This window comes from Bacillus rossius, chromosome 3, assembly GCF_032445375.1.
Source record: "Bacillus rossius redtenbacheri isolate Brsri chromosome 3, Brsri_v3, whole genome shotgun sequence".
NCBI lineage: Eukaryota > Metazoa > Arthropoda > Insecta > Phasmatodea > Bacillidae > Bacillus > Bacillus rossius.
The window spans coordinates 114,771,645-114,790,010 of NC_086332.1; the positions used below are offsets into that span (position 1 = coordinate 114,771,645).

Consider the following 18,366-nt stretch of genomic DNA (forward strand, 5'->3'; position numbering starts at 1 on the left):
GAACTGACACGACAAGCAGAAGATGTAGCAAAATATTGGCGAGAAGTTCTTAAGAGATTGATAAGTGTGATAGTTTTTATCAGTGAAAGAGGTCTAGCTTTTAGAGGGGAAAATGAAATACTTGGTTCACCAAGAAATGGTAACTACTTGGGACTAATGGAGCTTATAGCAGAATATGATGACTTATTGAGCAATCACATAAAGCTCCATGGTAATCGTGGAAGTGGTCATAGAAACTACAGTCAAACCTCTCTGAAACGACCCCTCACGGTTCCCAGGAATAGGGTCGTAATAGAGGGGGGGTCGTAATAGATGTTTTCCGAAATTTTCAGTTGATCTCAAACCCCCCCCCCCCCCCCCCCCCCCCACCCTTTCCAAACTGCTACTCGCTAAGAAACCAGCCGTACAATGGCAGGATGCTGTCACTCACAATGCTAGATGGCTTTGCTTTAAACCCACTTCAACCTTCATGACAAGACAGTCGCCCTACAGGCCACCTCTAAAGAAAATATGTCAAAAGACAGTTTATTTTTACTGGTTAGTTTACATGTACGTTTTCTGCTTGCCGTAGTTAAATATACTAGAATCCTGATGTCACGAACCCCGGATTTAACGAAGCAGTGATTTTACGAATACATTCTCGGGAACCGTCAAAAAATGGGACATTTTGACCAAAATGTGAAAATAAGAAAAAAATTTAAAAAAAATGAAAGATCATTAAAATCTGTTAATTTTAACACACAGGGTATTTTTGTGTCGGCTTTAATACTTCCAATAATGTTCATGTAAGAATAACAAAAAAATAATGGGGCATTTCCTTTAAAAATATGGCAGCGGTAGGTTCTGCAACGCGAGTGGGCGCACACGAAGCTCGTTCGGCTGGCTGGCGGCAGCGGCTTCATGACGCTTGAGCTCACCCCTCCCTCCCCTCGGTAACATTCTTCAAGGCTAGCTCATCCCTCCCAGAAACACAAACCAGCTAGTGTCCTCCCTTGTAACACCCTAACTTCGCTCCCCTTTGAAAAACCTTCAGTGAAAAAATGCTCATTTCACCCTCCCTTCTCCTGTAAAATTGGGCTATTATGGATGGGGTACTAAAGCGGTGAGGGAGGGATCAAAATATGTCACTTTTCACACTAAGTTCGAGTTCAGTCATCTTTGGCAAGGAATATGCAAGCTTTCAAACTTAAATATTTTAATAGCAAGGGTCCTATGAAAAGGAATATACCGAATAAAATCAAGCTGCTGTCACCAAACAAAGCATAAAACGGCCCAATGCGTGGTCGCTTCGTTATTGCTCGCGCGAGAGGCAAGACGTGGAATGTTAGAATAAAGATAAATGCGGGGCAGACAGACGGCAGGCAGTGTGTTTCCTGTGTGGGGAATAAGTGGCATAGTCTTTTTTTTTTATGCTGGGTGAAGCGACCTTTTTCTATCAACCCACGGGAAAAGATAATTGTTTGAGCTGTCAAAATAAACATCCCTGCGGCAGTTAAAACAAGTCTAGGCGGGCGTGCATCCAGTCGGTCGCTGTGTATTGTCAACCAATAGTAATTAAAATCAAGAGAAATCCAGCAGGTAGCTTTGCCGTAACTGCGTACTACACTAGACACTTGCAAAAAGCTAAACGTAAACACGTTGCCAAAAACCTTTATCTGCACCCTTCCGGCAAAGGGACGTGGAATGGGGGTTGTTAAGCACTGACAGCGGTCTACAGGAAGTGGTATCTATTTTTAGATATGCGCTGCCTACGGCAGTACGGCACTCGGCAAGAGAAACGCAGTAACACGCTACTCACCACAAGAAACTTTTTTTCTGTCCAATTTTCCTCTGATTTTCGGCAATTTTTTCTCGGTTCCTCAAAATCGGGTTGTAATAGAGAGGTGGTCGCAATAAATGGGGTCATAACAAAAAGGTTTTACTGTACCTATCATCGACAATTTGCGAGGAAAATTGTGTAGCTAATTGGCAAATGAGTTTTCAATGAAGTTATCTCATGAATCAAGCAGTCAAGGTACTATTCTATATCATTAGACTCAACTCCAGACGAAGGTCATGTTGATCAGCTCACTTTGATTTTCAGATATTTAGAAGAACATATCCCTGTGGAAAGATTTGTAACATTCATGCCTAACCAAGGCCACAAAGCTAAAGACATGTTTCAAGGCTTGAGCAAGTTTTTGAAAGAGAATGACATAGACATTAAGAATTGTCGTGGTCAGTCTTATGATAATGCGTCTTCAATGAGCGGAAAGTACAATGGCCTTCAAGCGCTCGTGCTCGCAGAAAATAATTTAGCGATATGGGTACCTGTAAGCTTTTTTGACTTTTTGGAAGAACTTTATGTGTATTTTACAGCTTTAACTAACACATATGAAGTTCTAACAAATTGCTTGAAAAAAGCAGAAACAGATAAACCTATTATCGTGCCAAAAAGGACAACAACAACATGTTGGTCTTGCAGAGCAGATGCTACAAAAGCTCTCTTGCGAGCCTATAAAGAAAAAAGCACTTTTTGAGCTATTGGAGAACGAAGACGATTCAGGAAAATCACGTGTTACTGCTCTAAGTATGCATAACAAAATGTCAAAAATTGAAACGGGTCTGTACACAGTACTTTGGGACGATATCTTGGGACAAGTAAACAAAACTAGTCAAACTCTGCAGAATCCAAGATTGGACTTGAACACAGCCGTCTCAGCACTGACATGGCTAACATGCTTCATAGGATCAAGAAGAATATGAGGTGAAAGCTGCTGAGTTAGCAGATTGCACTGAGTATGACAGTAAAACACACCGCAAGCACAAAATAAACGTCCGCTTAACACCTCTTGACTGTGTCCAAGCACAAGCACCAGAAGTTGAACTGACTCAATCAGAAAAATTTTGATCTCAGAGTTTCCTTCCGTTATAGATCGATTTGAATCTTCTTTACAACAGTTGATACCCGTTTTGGATTTCTAAAAAAGTTTGATTCACTTACAAATGAAGAGTTAATTGCATCAGTTCAAACCTTGGTAGAAACATATAACATCGACTTAGACGAACAATTGGGAAATGAATTGATAGATTTTAAGTTTAAAGCTTTTTATCACGAGTTTCAAAATGAAGCGGAAAAAGATAAAGTCATTAGTCAAGAGATGTTGATGTATACTCTACTACTAGAGAAAAACGTCAAAGATTGTTTTACTAACATCGAGGTTGCGCTAAGAATGTACCTATCACTTATGGTCTCTAACAGCAGTGGAGAAAGATCATTCTCAAAATTGAAGTTGATCAAAAATATACTTCGAACCACCATGTTAGAGGACAGGCTCAGCTTATTGACTTTGATAAGCATTGAAAGTGATATTTTAAGACAACTAAGTTTTGACGATATCATAAGTAGCTTTGTTAGTATTAAATGTCGACGCAAACCAATTAGCCACTAAGTACTCAATGGTCTAGATAATTCTTCCGTAACAACTACAATTTATTAGTAAATTGCATTAAATATTTTTATACATATTAGTATATTGACAACATTAACATTAAACTAAACTTTGTGTGTTTGTGTTCTGCTTTTAATATAGTTTTTAAATGAATGTTAAAAAATCTGTGTTGACTTGCATAATAATAATTTTTGATTATTTTCGTTGGTTTTGGTATCACTTAATTCCTTAACCTCTAAATACTGTTTGGTTAAATATTCTAGTTTAATAATAAACTAATTTTTTCAAAATATAAAATTGATCAAAAATATGAGTTTTGTAGGTCAATTAAAATAATTTACCCACCCAGACCCAGGCAAGAGACACCCACTGTTTCACTGGAAGGGGATACTCAATATACCCCCCCTTCCCCTCAGAGAGGGCCCGCACCACAGACTGAGCCGAGGGGCCCACAGGCAGTAAATCCAGTCCTGGTATCTGGAATTACATTTAATGCTGTGAATGATTTATTTTTTTATTGTCGTATTTAATTTAGCGGCCTTATTATTTCAAGCCCATGTCCAGTTTGTTCACTGCCGTCTTCAGTTTATTTCACTTCAAAACATGGTTTGCCTTCTTTGATGACTTGTGTGGATTCCAAATATGGCATAGACCAGTGACTCGCCACACCAAGTGGAATCATCACTCTTCTGCTACTTAATTTGATATCAAAGAAGACAACACATTCGTATTAAATTTTAATTTGTTAATCATGCTCTGGCTAATATGATGTAAGTAATGTTTTGTTGTTCATGCTTAAAATACAATTAAAGAAACCTGGTTTGTTACGATAACCCCCCCCCCCCCCCCCCCCCCCCCACCTTTTTCGGCACCTTCTCGCTGTCAATAACCACCATTAGTAAAACTAAGGATCTACTTACAGTCAAACTACAACCACAATAATACACTCCAAAAGGAACCAAATATTTCAGTCACTTTTTGCAATAATGAAACTTACAAAATTTTATGACCATTTTTGTATAATTTATAGACCAACTTAAAATAAAGTTAAAAATATTTTTCTCATTTAGTGCATGTGTACCACACTTAAAAATAATAGAATATGTCCACAATTGCTCACAGATTGATACAGCACCAAATGTACTTTTATTAGGGATTGTAAAATATAATTTTAGGATGGCTACATCAGTGGCTCCCAAAAAATGTTGTACTACATATATTACTTTTTAAAGGATTTAAGACAGAAGAATAGGGCAATGGTTTGAAACTACCTACAATAGACATAGGTACCATCAATTTTGAAAAATAAATATGTAATTACTAATTTTTTTCCTCAACCTACAATGAACCAAAGTAATGGCATCAGTATAATTTTAGTTGATACTTGATTTTTTTTTCTTTATATTATTCTGGTATATTTGTATTAACCCTCCTTTACTTCATGTAGTTGTTTACTCTTAGAAAAGCAAAACTTTGTATTACATAGTAACCATTCATTTGTATTAAACAAATTATTTAGCACTATAACTCTTCTGTGATTTCTAAGGACTGTGAAAATGCTTTTTACTAACAAGTTATTAATGAGAGTTTTGTATTAAAACGTTTTTTATTAATGAGGTATGTACTACGCTCCCAAATTACTGACCCCCTATTTAACTGGGAAGTGTTCCGTGCCTACCACCCCTCTCAAGATTGTAAGTTTGGGTCGGCCGCTGCAGGAGAACGGTGGCAAGCCGGCGCTGGCGGCGAGGAGGGCCCCCGGCGAATACTGCTTCCTGGCCTGGAACTGGCCGCTGATCCGCAAGGCCAGCTTCTGGGGCTGTGTGTCGCTGCTGGTGGCGTGCACTTGCGTGGTGATCGCGGTGATGGCCAGCCTGCCCGGCGAGTGCAGCCCGCCTCGCCGCTGGTGGCAGGGCAGCCTGTTCTACGAGATATTCCCCGGCTCCTTCCAGGTCAGTCGGCTCGTGCTCAACCCTCACTCACGTTACTGCACAGGCACAGCCGTCCCCCACAGAGAGGGTCTTTATGGAACCAAACTTATGTACCATTCTTCAGCATTGCAACCAACTCGTTTTTGTACTTAATCCTTCACATAAATGATTTGTAATGAGAATAAACTCAAATGTTTGGGTAAAATCCTGCATGAAAAGAGGTGTGGTATGCATTTCCAAAAATGTTTTTTTCACTTCAGCTGCCACATGAACACCAAGGTGAACCGGACCAAACGTGAGATATTAGAGATATTATAACATTTTTATGGTGTTGTGAGTGCTGTACAAATCATTCAGGCATGAATGAGCACAGTGGTGACTTTGAATAGACATAAATGGGGTTTACTGTGATAAGTTATTACTTTTAATCACTTTGCTATTTCAAAAAAAAATGTTTACTCATTATATAGGCTACTTTTTAAATTTGCCATAATTTTTTGTACTTTATATGTTACAACTCTGAAAATATACAGCAAGTTATTTACTATAAAAATGTAATTTATATAAATATTTTTTCCTTAAAGTTGTTATTAAGGCATCCATTTATTTTTCAACAAAATGGCAATTCGATCGGAGTTATCTTATGGCATGTGCTATGTAGCATACACAACAGTGTAAAAAATTTTAATGTTTATATGAAAAATCTCTAAACTTTATAATGTTAAAAATTTAAGCTCAAATTATCATCCATCACCTTCTTTCTAACACAACTTCACTGTGTTCGTGAACTTATGATTCTGGTACCGTGTCATAAAAATGTGTTAGCCTTGAACAAAATAGCAGCACATGCACATTAGTATTCTTCTTATCTTGTCTTCCAAAATGGACTTCAGCTGGCACACTGTGTACCATGCAATAACTAACAGTAGAAAAATCCTCTGTGGGGAGGAAGAGCATTCTGTTCACTGACTTTGGTTTCAGAATACTTATAAGCTAGCTTTCAAAATAATTGACAGAGGCAGGCTACAAAATTATATATGAATTTTTTTTAAACACTTGCAAAATATATAATGCCATGAAACTTCATGATATGCCAGTACAATGACTATATAAAAGCTTATGGAGCTTGTTTACAATGTTAATTGCATAGGTGCATGAAAAAGTTTACAGCAGTGTGGTGGCTGGAAGGTTCAGTAGGTACCACTCAGGGACCGGAAAGTTACTTTTAAAAAGTAACTCAGTTACAGTTACAAATACTCCATTGGAAATGTAACCCTGTTACAACTACAAGTTACACTACTGAAAATAAACCAGTTACAGTTACAGTTCTGAGAAAAGTAACTGTAAGTTACTTTAACAGTTACTTTTTGAAAAACTAAAAATGTGATACGTAATAATGTTATAATTAAAAGCTAATAAAATATATTGTGTTTAGTAAAGATATATGTTTACTTAAACTGAAAATTTTTAAATTAGGTCTTAAATTACATTGAGTAATTAGTTCACTCTACAAAATAATAACAGTGATATCAAATCACCACTTTTTTAACCACTGCTTATTGATCTTGAGTTGCAGTTGCTTCTCAAAATTTGATTCGCTTAAATTGCCTCTATTTAGGCGAAAAACTAAACTTGCACAGCTGAATAACCTTTCAGCTGCAGCACTTGTTGGCATTGCTGTGTTCAACTTAATGAAAAGATTTTGATTTGAGGATAGTCATCGATTGAAGAAATGTCCTTATTCCAACACCCCAAAAACCTTTGTAGCTCTTGTTCCCCAGAATCTTCCACTGAGCTCCTCTTATTTAAGCCAAAGAAATCCTCTTCTTCCTCATCACTGTGTCTCTGACCTTCTGGACATTCCAATGCAGTCCTCTGTAAAAAAAAAAAACTGGCCAAATTATGCTTGGCTTCATCCTTTTGTCCTTCTTCTAGCCAGTCAAGTTAGAATCTGGGGTGAAGGCAAGCTGCTGCAATAAGCTCTTTACTGGAGAAATTATTCTGAAATCTAAAAAAAAAAAAAAAAAAACTAATATTTGTTTTAAATTCCAGCAAATTTGCAATAATAATGAAAAATTGAAGAGCTGAACTAGACATTTGTACAAACCTTTTCTGAACACTACCTATTATTGACTTAACAAGTGGCTCACAAACTGTCAAAGATTTAAACCGATATTTTTATGTTCTCTTCTTGATTCCCTGAAGTGTGGGAAATAAGTATCACATATACATTCCATTTTCACTTTGTAGGATGTCAATTGCCTGAGCACTTAAAAATAAGGTTATTTTGATCACTCGACCGAACTTCGAAAAAATTAGAATATGAAGGCCACGGCAACGAAAGTTCTGGACTGCTTTCTCGGCTTCTCGCTTCATTAGATTCTGTCATTGCTTTCGCACATATGCACAGGTAGGTTAATTTATCAAACAGCACAGCAGTAAACCCGCATGTCGCAAATATTAAATGAATGACAATCAGAATACGAGCGCAGGCCAGCCAACAGCATTTTTACAAGTACAAGAAATACCATCGCAAATAATACGCTTGTCGGGATTTTCGTTCTGGGATTGAAAAAATCAACAAATCGTTGTTCGTTCAATAAGAAATACATTTAAAAGATGTAACGCAAGAAGTAACGACAATTATCGTTACTATAAGGTGGAAAAATGTAATTCAGTTACAGTTACAGTTACTGAAAACTTGATATATTGCGTTACCACGATCGTTACCATAAAAAGTAACTGTTACAAATAACGTCGTTACTAGTAGCGCGTTACTTCCAGTCCCTGGTACCACTTCACTAGGAGTAGCACTTATCACGTGAAAATTTAACACGAGAAATATAAACAAACTGCTATCAAAATACTCTCAGTTAAAATTAAACAGCTGCAAAAAAAAGGGTTTCCCATAACAGTCACAAGACCTATAAGTATAATAAAAAAATAAGGAAAGCACTAGGAAACTTAAATACTTGGCGATAGGTTTAACTTGCATTTTACCCTAAAAATCATATGAGAAAGTTATATATTCTTTACAAATTAAATTTATATTATTAACCTGAACGTAAAACCTGTAACAGTAGACCAAGACTTACTTCTTAAAAATATTTTTAAATAAAGGAAATTCATATTAAGGTGTACCTTGAAAATATCTTTTTATAAATTACTATTTAAAATGTTTGGTTTAAAATTTATATTCACAAAGAGGTTATAAGACGCCTTCAATTTTTGAGTCCAAAATGATATGGCTTTTGAATTTTGTTTGAATTTTGTGGTGAAAAAAAATGTTTGAATATCTTATAAATTAATATTACCACTTTGAAACTTTGAAACAGTATATCACACCAAGAATAATCTACACTTTTGTCACAATTCAGTGAATATTTTTATATTGCGCTTGGAATGCCATTTTCTGTCTAATAGGGGAATCTCTAAACAGTATGAACTTATGACAAAGTGTCTTAAAATCAGCACCTGTGCAAATTACTGACACCTCAGATAGTTAGTGCCAATTTAAAATGGTAATTAAAAATGGTCAATTTTGGTGATTAAAATGAGTTGATCGGGTGCAAAATTTCTGCGAAAAAAAAAATTGTTTCATTTAAAAAATGTAAAAATTTTACCTTATAATTTTACACTTATATATTTATTTTATGACAATTTTTTTTTTTTTTTTTTTTTTTTTTTTTTTTAGGTCAGAATTTATCAGTAAAAATGGTTTATAGTTCAACTATGACACCGTACAGTTAAATTTGGCATACAGAGTTTGTGTTGCTACATAGGTATTAAAATTCTCAACATTATATACATTTCTAAAACAAGTCATAAACTGAGCTGACACACATGCTTATTTAGGTGAAGATTAGTAACTCAAGTTAATTTTGACCAATATCTCGGAAAATCACTTTATATTTACCTGCTGCAAACTAGCCACCCCCCCCCCCCCCCCACCCCCCCCTCCCCAGTCAAAACACTTTGCTAACATTATCTCCATGATTTCCGCCCCCAAAGATGTGCGTTTGTCACTCATTGTATTGCTGTATGTTCAGAACAGAAGGCACGTTCACTGTCAACGTTGGACACTGGCAGCAAGACACACTTGACTGCACTGTTGGAGAATTCTGAAAAGTCATTCTTCAACAACTGAAAACCTCATAGCATGTCAACTTTCCCAATGTCAGACTTAAAAACTGCTTGTTTTGTTGCTACGTAGCCCTTCAAAAATGTCAGATCAAAAATTGATGTCAGATCTCAAAGTAAAGGCACAGCTTGGACTTCCTGTAAGTTAACTGCATCAATTTCTTGACCTGTTGAAATGATTTACCAGGATCCCCTCCCATCAAAGATAATAGTTTCAGAAAAGATTTCTGATCAGTCACAGCAAGTTTCGCTTATGTTGCAGCTTTTAGACATGTAGCAAAATTCAACATTTTTGCTCTCCCTCCAGCAAAATAATTCCTGTCATTGACAAGCTTGAACACTGTCTTTAAATCAGACAGTTTGGCACACAATTTGTGGACGTAAGTATATGATGACCCTTCGAGAACAGTATTTTTGCAATACTGTAAGTACCACAAATTAAGCCTCGCATTGCAAAACGAAAACCTATCATTTCTCAATTTTCTAAAGTACGCTGTAGTAGCATCACCATCATCAAAATCTGGCTGTTTAAAAAATTTAACAAGATGAAATAAGTACTATTTTCAAAGACTGTAGGTAAGTAGTGAGTAATGTGCAATAAAATGTCACAATACCATGTTCTAAAATTCAAAACCCTATTTACTCTAAACATGTTATGTGTTTTTTAAAATGTTAGTTTCACTTACCTTTCACAATTTCATTCAGCCATTCTCTTTTGAAGTGGTATATTTGCTTTAACAAAAAAGCGAACATAGTTAGTTTTATCATTTTTAGTTTTCTTGCAAAGAGAGGATGTTTTCTTCTGAAGTAACTTGACGCTTAGTTCCAGAACCCGATGCTTGACACCTGTCTTTGTTCACCTTATGCGATACTCAAAATTTACAATGTTTTTCACACGTGTCTTTTCTTTTCCAATCTATGAGCACATTATAAAACTTGCACATCATAATGCCTTTTTCTGTATTGAACATGTAAAATCCTTCGTCTTCATACTCTCATCGTACACTCACAACTTTCAGCATTTTATATGCTTCTTAAAACGCCTCAAAATGTTAATGGAAAATGATCATAGAATGCCAAAGATACCTAAACACATTACATCCACTTGGAAATGTTAAAGATCTTAATGTCGACAGATACACACTCGTCTAAATAAACTCATAGATCATTTCGGTACTACTAATTTAATGTTTGATAGTTCATAATTATCAACGCCATATGCAATTTGTCCGAGAGTGGCTGAAGTGACGTCAATTATCGCCATTCTTGTGGCGATTATGTGTGCTGCAGAAAATCAAAATGTCAAGATGACATCCTGCGTATAACACTTTGTATTGTAAACACGTTTTGTGCATGTTTCAGAATGATTAAAACTATATCTTTGCAGAAAAAGTTAATTTCATGCAAATATCGCGATTCCGTGATATTTAGTAAAAAATTACAGATTTCGTGCATCACAGCAAATTTCGTTAAAACGAAATGCAGTATATTAAATTATTATCGCTACTAAGAAATGTAATTTGTATTATATATAATTTGCAAGTGAATTTTTTTAATTTCACGATTTTGTCATTAACAAAATTTCACTACCTCTACCGATAGTTTGAAACAGTGTTTTCTAAACAAGTCTTCTTGTGCAGACTCATTAAAAAGTCAGGGCTTTGATGTGCACTTACTTGCAATGTCCCGGTTTTTAAAACCGTCCACCACGATCAATGTATGCCAGCTCAAGGCACACACCATTAACCATACCTCTGTCAACATGAAGTTCTTGCCGCAGAATGCACACGTGGAACACTGCAAAAAAATTCTCTTAGCACTGCAGGCAAAGTTCCAGTCTCGCACAAACACAAAATTATGAGTCCTGCTGGCATCGTTTAATTATAGCACTTGTTCGACTTATAAGTGTCGCAACGTGCCATGAATCACGTCTACTCGACATCATGTCCGGCCGGTCACACCCCTTTCCCTTGCGTGCCAAACAGCTGTTTCCTTCAGCTGCTACCTCCCTTCTCCTTCTGGAGGGGCACTGTGCAACTCATGTGCAAACACTTAAAAAAATATGTTTTAAAATAACACCACAGGTGAAATCTAATGTCCTAATAACCCATGTGTAAAGTATAAAGACTAAATACCTTATTAAAAATACTATCTACACTAAAAAACTATGTATAAAAATTACAATAAAAAATACAAGAATCTTTTCTAAGAATCTTGGAGCACTAGGCTCTACCAACCTTTGCACAAAGTCATCAGCCTTACCAAGTTAATTTTACACCACCCAGAAACAACTAAAATAAAAAATAAAAAACCAAGCTTAAAATATATACCATGGTTTTTAATTTCTTGAAATTAATGTTCTAATTTTTTTTCTTTTATAGAGTTCAGAGTTGTGTCATTAAAAAATTTAATACAGTTTCCTCAAGAGTCACAAAAGTACATGATCTGGAGTCACGAAAAATCTTTAAATAAAAATTTAAAGGCATTGACAAAGATTTTAATGAGGTCTATGCTGAAAAGTTATTTAACACCCTAAAGCAATTAACTCTCCGTTTAAGGCAGATAAATTTTAAGTACAAGTCCTCACAAACATGGAGAGACAACAAATTACAAATCCAAAGCAATAATTGCATGCCTGAGGGCGAAACCAACAAGGGCATGGGCATACCAACTAACATACATTAAGGTACCCTAACTTACGGTGCATGTCAATATGAAACATTAGTAACTCGCTTCTCAAAGAGTGCAACACGACCGAGCGAGTGGCCAAACATACATTAAAGGGCTAACCTAGTCTAACAGCAAAATGCCTGGGCAAGAAAACTTTTTACAAAAGCCACGCAGCTTCAATACAAATGCAAAAATCTCAACATAGAAGAAACTTAAGCTACACCCACAAGCAAGAAGTTATACCAAAAAGAAATGTAGCAATTTAAAAATAACAAGTTAATTAAGGAAGCTCGAGGTAATGATGTCATGATGCGACACCCTCGTACTGTCGTACTCACTGTGGTAAAACTGAAGCAAAAACTGTAAATAAAAGAACGACACAACCCTACATGTTTGTACATCCAGATTCCGTGAAGAAGGTCTCCTGAAACAGTAACACGAGAGAAAATGGCCTGCCCGTGCGCAAAGGGAAAGTAGGGGAACACACAACTCGTGGGCAGTACAGACCACAGAATAGTCCCTCCTCCGGCAGACGTCTTCAGGGCCAGCGCATGCAGTTTGGAGTTGCTGAGCCAGCTCCCCTGCCACCAGCTCAAACTCTATTCAATTTTTAGTTGCTGCATGGCATTAAGTAAATAGCATTGTTACCATGTCGTGGAAGAATACAAAGCAGATATCAGGTCTTAAAAAAAAAAAGATTTCATTGTTGGGTGTACATGCTATACATTGTATTTGGCAGGTATTTTTGCGTGAAAAATATGTTTGAATCAAGCTTTCAGCCTGCTGTGAGTTAAGAACTATCTTAATCAGTAGGTATAATGTGAATTTCAAATAAATTTTAAATTTTTTTTATGTTATTTTATTTTACATAATAGCTTGATTTTCTATTTGTAGTTGAGAATCAAATCACTCACCTCCAACCAAGGCGTTTAGGTTATATTTCTGGTGGGGTCAAATCTTACCTGTACTTTTAACTTGTGGAAAATGAGACAAACATTGCAGTGAATCAATGGACTTTACCTGAGTACAGTACTTATGTTTCTTTTAACAATGCATTCTGTTGCTGCTCCATTTTACTGTTAAACCCCTTATTATCACCTTAATGTCATGAAACCTTCATTCCTTTTATCTGGGCCATAGTCAGTTGACTGCACTAGTTTAAGGCTCTTTATACCAGTATTTCCTAAATTCCCCTTATGCCTCATTTGCCATTCATTCAAATTCATAGGGAATGGTTTTGCAAACCTCCACACACTTACAAGAAATGTCCCAGTGTCATTAATTATTGTGATTGCTATATGTGCTCTAGGATTCCAATGCTGACACAATAGGTGATTTCCAAGGAATAAGAAGTCGGGTTCAGTACCTGAAGTCTCTCGGGGTGCGAGCTGTGAGACTCAACTCGATCTTCCCTGCTGCCGACCACTACCCCGAGGGTTACGACACCCCACGCACGCTCTCCGGCATCGAGCGTGCTCTCGGGACGGAGCGCGACTTCGAAGCACTCGTGGGCACGCTGCACCGACACAACATATCCGTGGTGCTGGACCTGCCGCTACACCCACACTTCCACCGTCTCCGGGCAGACGACGAGGGAGAACGGGGCATCGCCGTCTCGTCCAGCGAGAATGCCACGGACGACGATAATTTCACCGGGAGCTCACCCTCGTCACTCCTGATCCCGCCCCTCGTGCAGGTCCAGGAGCAGGAGTCGGTCGTGAAGACCCTAGAGTACTGGTTGAGGCGAGACGTGGATGGCTTCTACCTCAAGGGCCTGGAGAACTTCACGGAAGAGCCGGACTTCCCGGCGGAACTGAGGAGGTGGCGGAGGATCCTGGACGGCTCTGGCCGTGAGAAGATCCTCATGTGCAGTGTTCACGTGGTGGACGTCCTGGCGAAGAGCGGTGATGCGGTCGGCCTCCGCTCGGTCCTCGGCACCATCGATCTGGTCGACGTGCTGATAGAGCTAGCGGCAGGCAACGGCACGGCGCGCGGCGTGAAGCAACAGGTGAATGATGTCATGAGCGGGCCACTGTACTCTGAGCCCGTGCACCCGTGGGTGCATTGGCGAGTCGGTGGGGAGGGGGTGCAGCGCCTGTCGTCCCGACTGCCGACCGCGAACGGCAGTCTGGCTGCCCTGCTGCTGTTCTCGCTGCTCCCGGGAACCCCGTCTGTCTTCTACGGGGACGAGATAGGCCTCATGGACAGCTCTGACCCTGAGGGAGATGTGAGTATCTTAGAAATATTCATGTTACAGTGCATTCCAGTCGATACTTTTGAATTATTGTTTTCTATTCTTCCAGTCACGAAGGCCCATACTGATGTCATTTGTGACAAGTATATCACAGGTTATATTTAAGCGTAAGTTTTCAGAAAATGTTGACAGGAATGACAGGCAGAAGTGAATTTCAAAATGTTAAAATTTCCTGGTAACATTCTCCTGTGTCGCATTCACACGTTTTACTTTGTAGCACAGAATCACACTTTTTAAACAAAATCCTCATAATCAATTGTTTTTGCAAATAGGCGAAACCTATCTAACATTTTCACATTAGTTGTGTTGGAATGTGAGTGAATTTAGGTATATTATTGGGATATGACTAGTGAGAGATGTTCTAGTAAAGGTGGACGAGTGTATTATGCTTATGTGTATATTTATAGGAGAGGCACTGTTATGTGTGCGACTTCAGTTTTTACTATGGTTGTTGCCAAGCGAGTACGCTCTCATCAGGTCTCTCTGTGTAAGATGAAGAGTTTTGTAATACGATATAATCATTGTTCTATTTTCTTAATAAATGGATTTTGTTACTTATTTTAGTAGATCATTCAACACTGGATCTATGAATCATTATATTTAACATGGTAGCAGAGCCGGTGGTTGCTGTTAAAGAAGAATCAAGAAGAGAAAAGATCAAGATGGCGGAGGAAGTAAAAATTCCTGTTTTTAGTTGTAAAGATTACAATGCTGGAAAAAGAGAATCACGATGATTCTGCATTTGAAGTAATGCGACATAGCCACAAGATAGAGTAGTGGAATGGATCAAAAATGTTTTAATAGCAATAAATGTGATTTACAGTGGAATTTTAAAGAATCAATTACAGTTTATTAAGGGTAAAGAGACAGCGTATGAAATAATGAACTAAAGGTTCGACGAGATGCATTTGAAGGAGTCTACTGCATTGCAAATTTGTGTACGAAATAAGTTGGAAAAGTTAAGGTTAAAGGACTTTCAGAAGTCAAGTACTTTTTTTTTTTTACTGAGTTTGAAAAATTATTTAATTATTTGTAAAGTGCAGGTGCAAATGTGAGTGAAAAGGAAAAGTTAAGTTACATGATTAAAATGCTAAGTTATGTTGGTTATTTAATTTATGTGTTAAAAGAATCTGATCAAACAGTTGAATATGTGAAAAGTAAAATTAAAAAAAAGGAAGGAAAAATGATTAAAGTGCATTCAGTACTGAAAGAAAGAAGGACAGAGCGTGTTTCAAGTGCAGTGGGTATGGACATGGCACGACGCATGGAAGCCTGGAGGTGGCTTGCAGCAGCGTGGCGGCGGTGGCCGGGAGCTGGTAGAGGTTCCAGGCAACATCGCTGAGGAGGCGGTTGCCAGTGAAATGAAGATGTAGACGTGAATACCCTCTTTTATCGCGTGATCGTCGCACTCGCATAATCGTCGCACCTATATTTTTGGCCGTCAAAATTGGTATAAAAATAACTTCTCGCGCAAACGTCGAATGATGTTTTTGGTCCCGCTATTAGATGCCGAGCGCTTTGTGTAGGTATCTGTTCCGTATAAAACAATGTATTTTAAAGTCGAAATCTAATGTTTATTCGGAAATTACCACTTATTTAATTAATGGAAATACGAAGTTCTCTGACGTGTAAATTTTCTTTTAAAGACTTTTTAAACGTTATTATCTTTATCTGATCGTCTGCTTCGCCGCGGTGTACCGGTGTATATATCTTTTCTTTATAAAACAATGTATTTTAAAGTAGAAATCTAATATTTATTCGGACATTACCACTTACTTATTTAATTAACGGAAATACGAAGTTGTCTAACATGTAAATTTTCTTTTAATGACGTTTTTAAAAGTTATTTCCTTTTTCTGATTGTCTGTGTCGCCGCGGTGTACCGCTTTGTAAACATGTAGCCAGCTCTAGTTGGCATCATTCGTGTTTCGTTATGTTGTTTCCCGTATAGAGCGCGCGCACGTAGTTGAATATTGATATCTCGCCGATTGCATGCATCGCGCACTCTCTGTCTGGTGCCGAGTTAACTACATTTGACGGCCCGCACTCTTTCATGGCAAGTTACGCGTTAGTTCACGTCACAGATTCAAGTGGCTTGCGTTCACGTCATAGTTTGGTTTTTCTATTTAAAGTTGAAGAAAGGTTTTTGTATAATTAATTATTAATATAAATTGTTTGGGGTGCTCTTGTATACTCCACCTTTTTTTAAATAAACGTACTTTCCATGAACGGGTTTTGTTTTTATGAATAACTTTACCTAACAAAATTTTTTTTCGCGCATAATTGTTGTACCCCTACTTTTCAAACTTGATTTTAGAATAAAATTGTGACGATTATGCGAAAAAACACTAATTTTAATATGTAAATTGAGGTTGGATCCGATTGAGATTAATCACATGTTCATGTTGCTACCGCAATGGGGGTTGAAGTGTTCGTCCAAGTTTAGGGCGTCACCACATGTATAATGGGCATGTGATCCCAGCTACTCTGTTCTCAGGGCCGTGACGTAGCCCATGTGTGGCGAGGCCCGTTTCCCCCTGTGTCACTCAAAATCTCCGAAATACGATGACAAGTGCATGAAGCTCCTTACTCTCGCAGCGCTCGCGACTCACTGACCGTTCGTCCTCGCTCTGCAACTCTCGGGAGCGGAGCACTGACGTCACTGCCGACACATGCACGCACGCACACACACACTTCGGCGGGCGGTCGTAGAGGGTGGTGGTGGAAGGAGGAGGGGCTCGCAGCGTGTAAGGGGAGAGGTGGTGGCACATCGGGCTCAGAAGGTCGCAACCTGGGACCATGTCAAAGTTAATAGTTGTGTGGGTAACATTGAATGGTTGCTTGATAGTGGTTGCTCAGTTTATGTTGTGAATAACATTAAATATTTTGATTAATTTGTAGAACCGATTAATGTAGGTAAAAGTCGATGATGGTCATTCTTTAAAGGCAATTGAAGTAGTAACAGTTTATACATAAATTTATGTTTATGGGCAAAGTAAAGTAAATAAAACAGAATTAATACTGAATACTTAAGAGGAAAATAAAACACTGTATGAGATTATATTTGGTGGAAAACCTAGTGTAAACTATATAAGTAGAGTTTGTTTAAGAATCCCCGAACAAAATAGAAATTCTAAATGGGATAGAAAAGCAACTTAGGTATTTTGTTAGGTTATGAAAATGATGGTTATAGAGTTTTAATAAATAACAAAATAATAGTAGCTAGACATGTTGATATTATTAAAGACTGTACTGAGTGCATTGGTTTAGGAACAAAAGGTGAACAGATAAGAATTCATTTGAGTGGAAATAAGTTTACTGTTCAAAATGGTATTTTAAATAAAGGAGAAAATAATCAACATTTAAAAAAAAAAAATTAAAATTTAATTGATTAAATTATGTATTTAGAAATAAGAAAATCATTTAGAGAAAAAAAAAAACCTGCTAGATTAAATTTTTTTTTTCTACATTAATATTGTTTATGTAAACTATGTTGAAGCTGAAAATCCTATTTCTTATGAAGATCTGGTTAACTATAACGATTCTGAAATATTGGAAAAAAGCAATGGATAAGGAAATGTATTATTTAGATAAAAATGAAACTTGGATGTCAGGTCCAGTAGCGAGAATGCAAATGTTAAAATTTTTATTATCTTATTGTTGTCAGAATAGTTTAATTATTGGAAAAAATGTATGTAGAAACAGTCTTTTTAATGGAAAAGTAAAATCTGAAGTCCATGAAAAACAGCCACAAGGTTATGAGGATGGTACTGATAAAGTACCAAAGTGTTGTATGGATTAAGAGAAAGCCTGAGAGCTTGGTATAAATGTTTTTATACTTATTTAAAATAATTAGGCTTTGAAAAGAGTTAAAAAAACTGTTGCTTATATTAATTAAATGATAAGAAGAATATTAACAATGTTAATCTGATTTAATTAT

General features: G+C 37.2%; 1 protein-coding gene across 2 annotated transcripts in view; it reads left to right on the forward strand.

The window, feature by feature from the left end:
- The window catches only part of LOC134531172 (probable alpha-glucosidase), a 67,123-nt gene that overhangs the window by 19,672 nt on the left and 29,085 nt on the right, over positions 1–18,366 (forward strand). For both annotated transcript variants that reach the window (XM_063366798.1, XM_063366799.1), the window contains exons 5-6: positions 5,150–5,383; positions 13,482–14,399. In XM_063366798.1, coding sequence (XP_063222868.1) covers positions 5,150–5,383; positions 13,482–14,399 — 1,152 coding nt within the window. The remainder of the gene's footprint in view (positions 1–5,149; positions 5,384–13,481; positions 14,400–18,366) is intronic.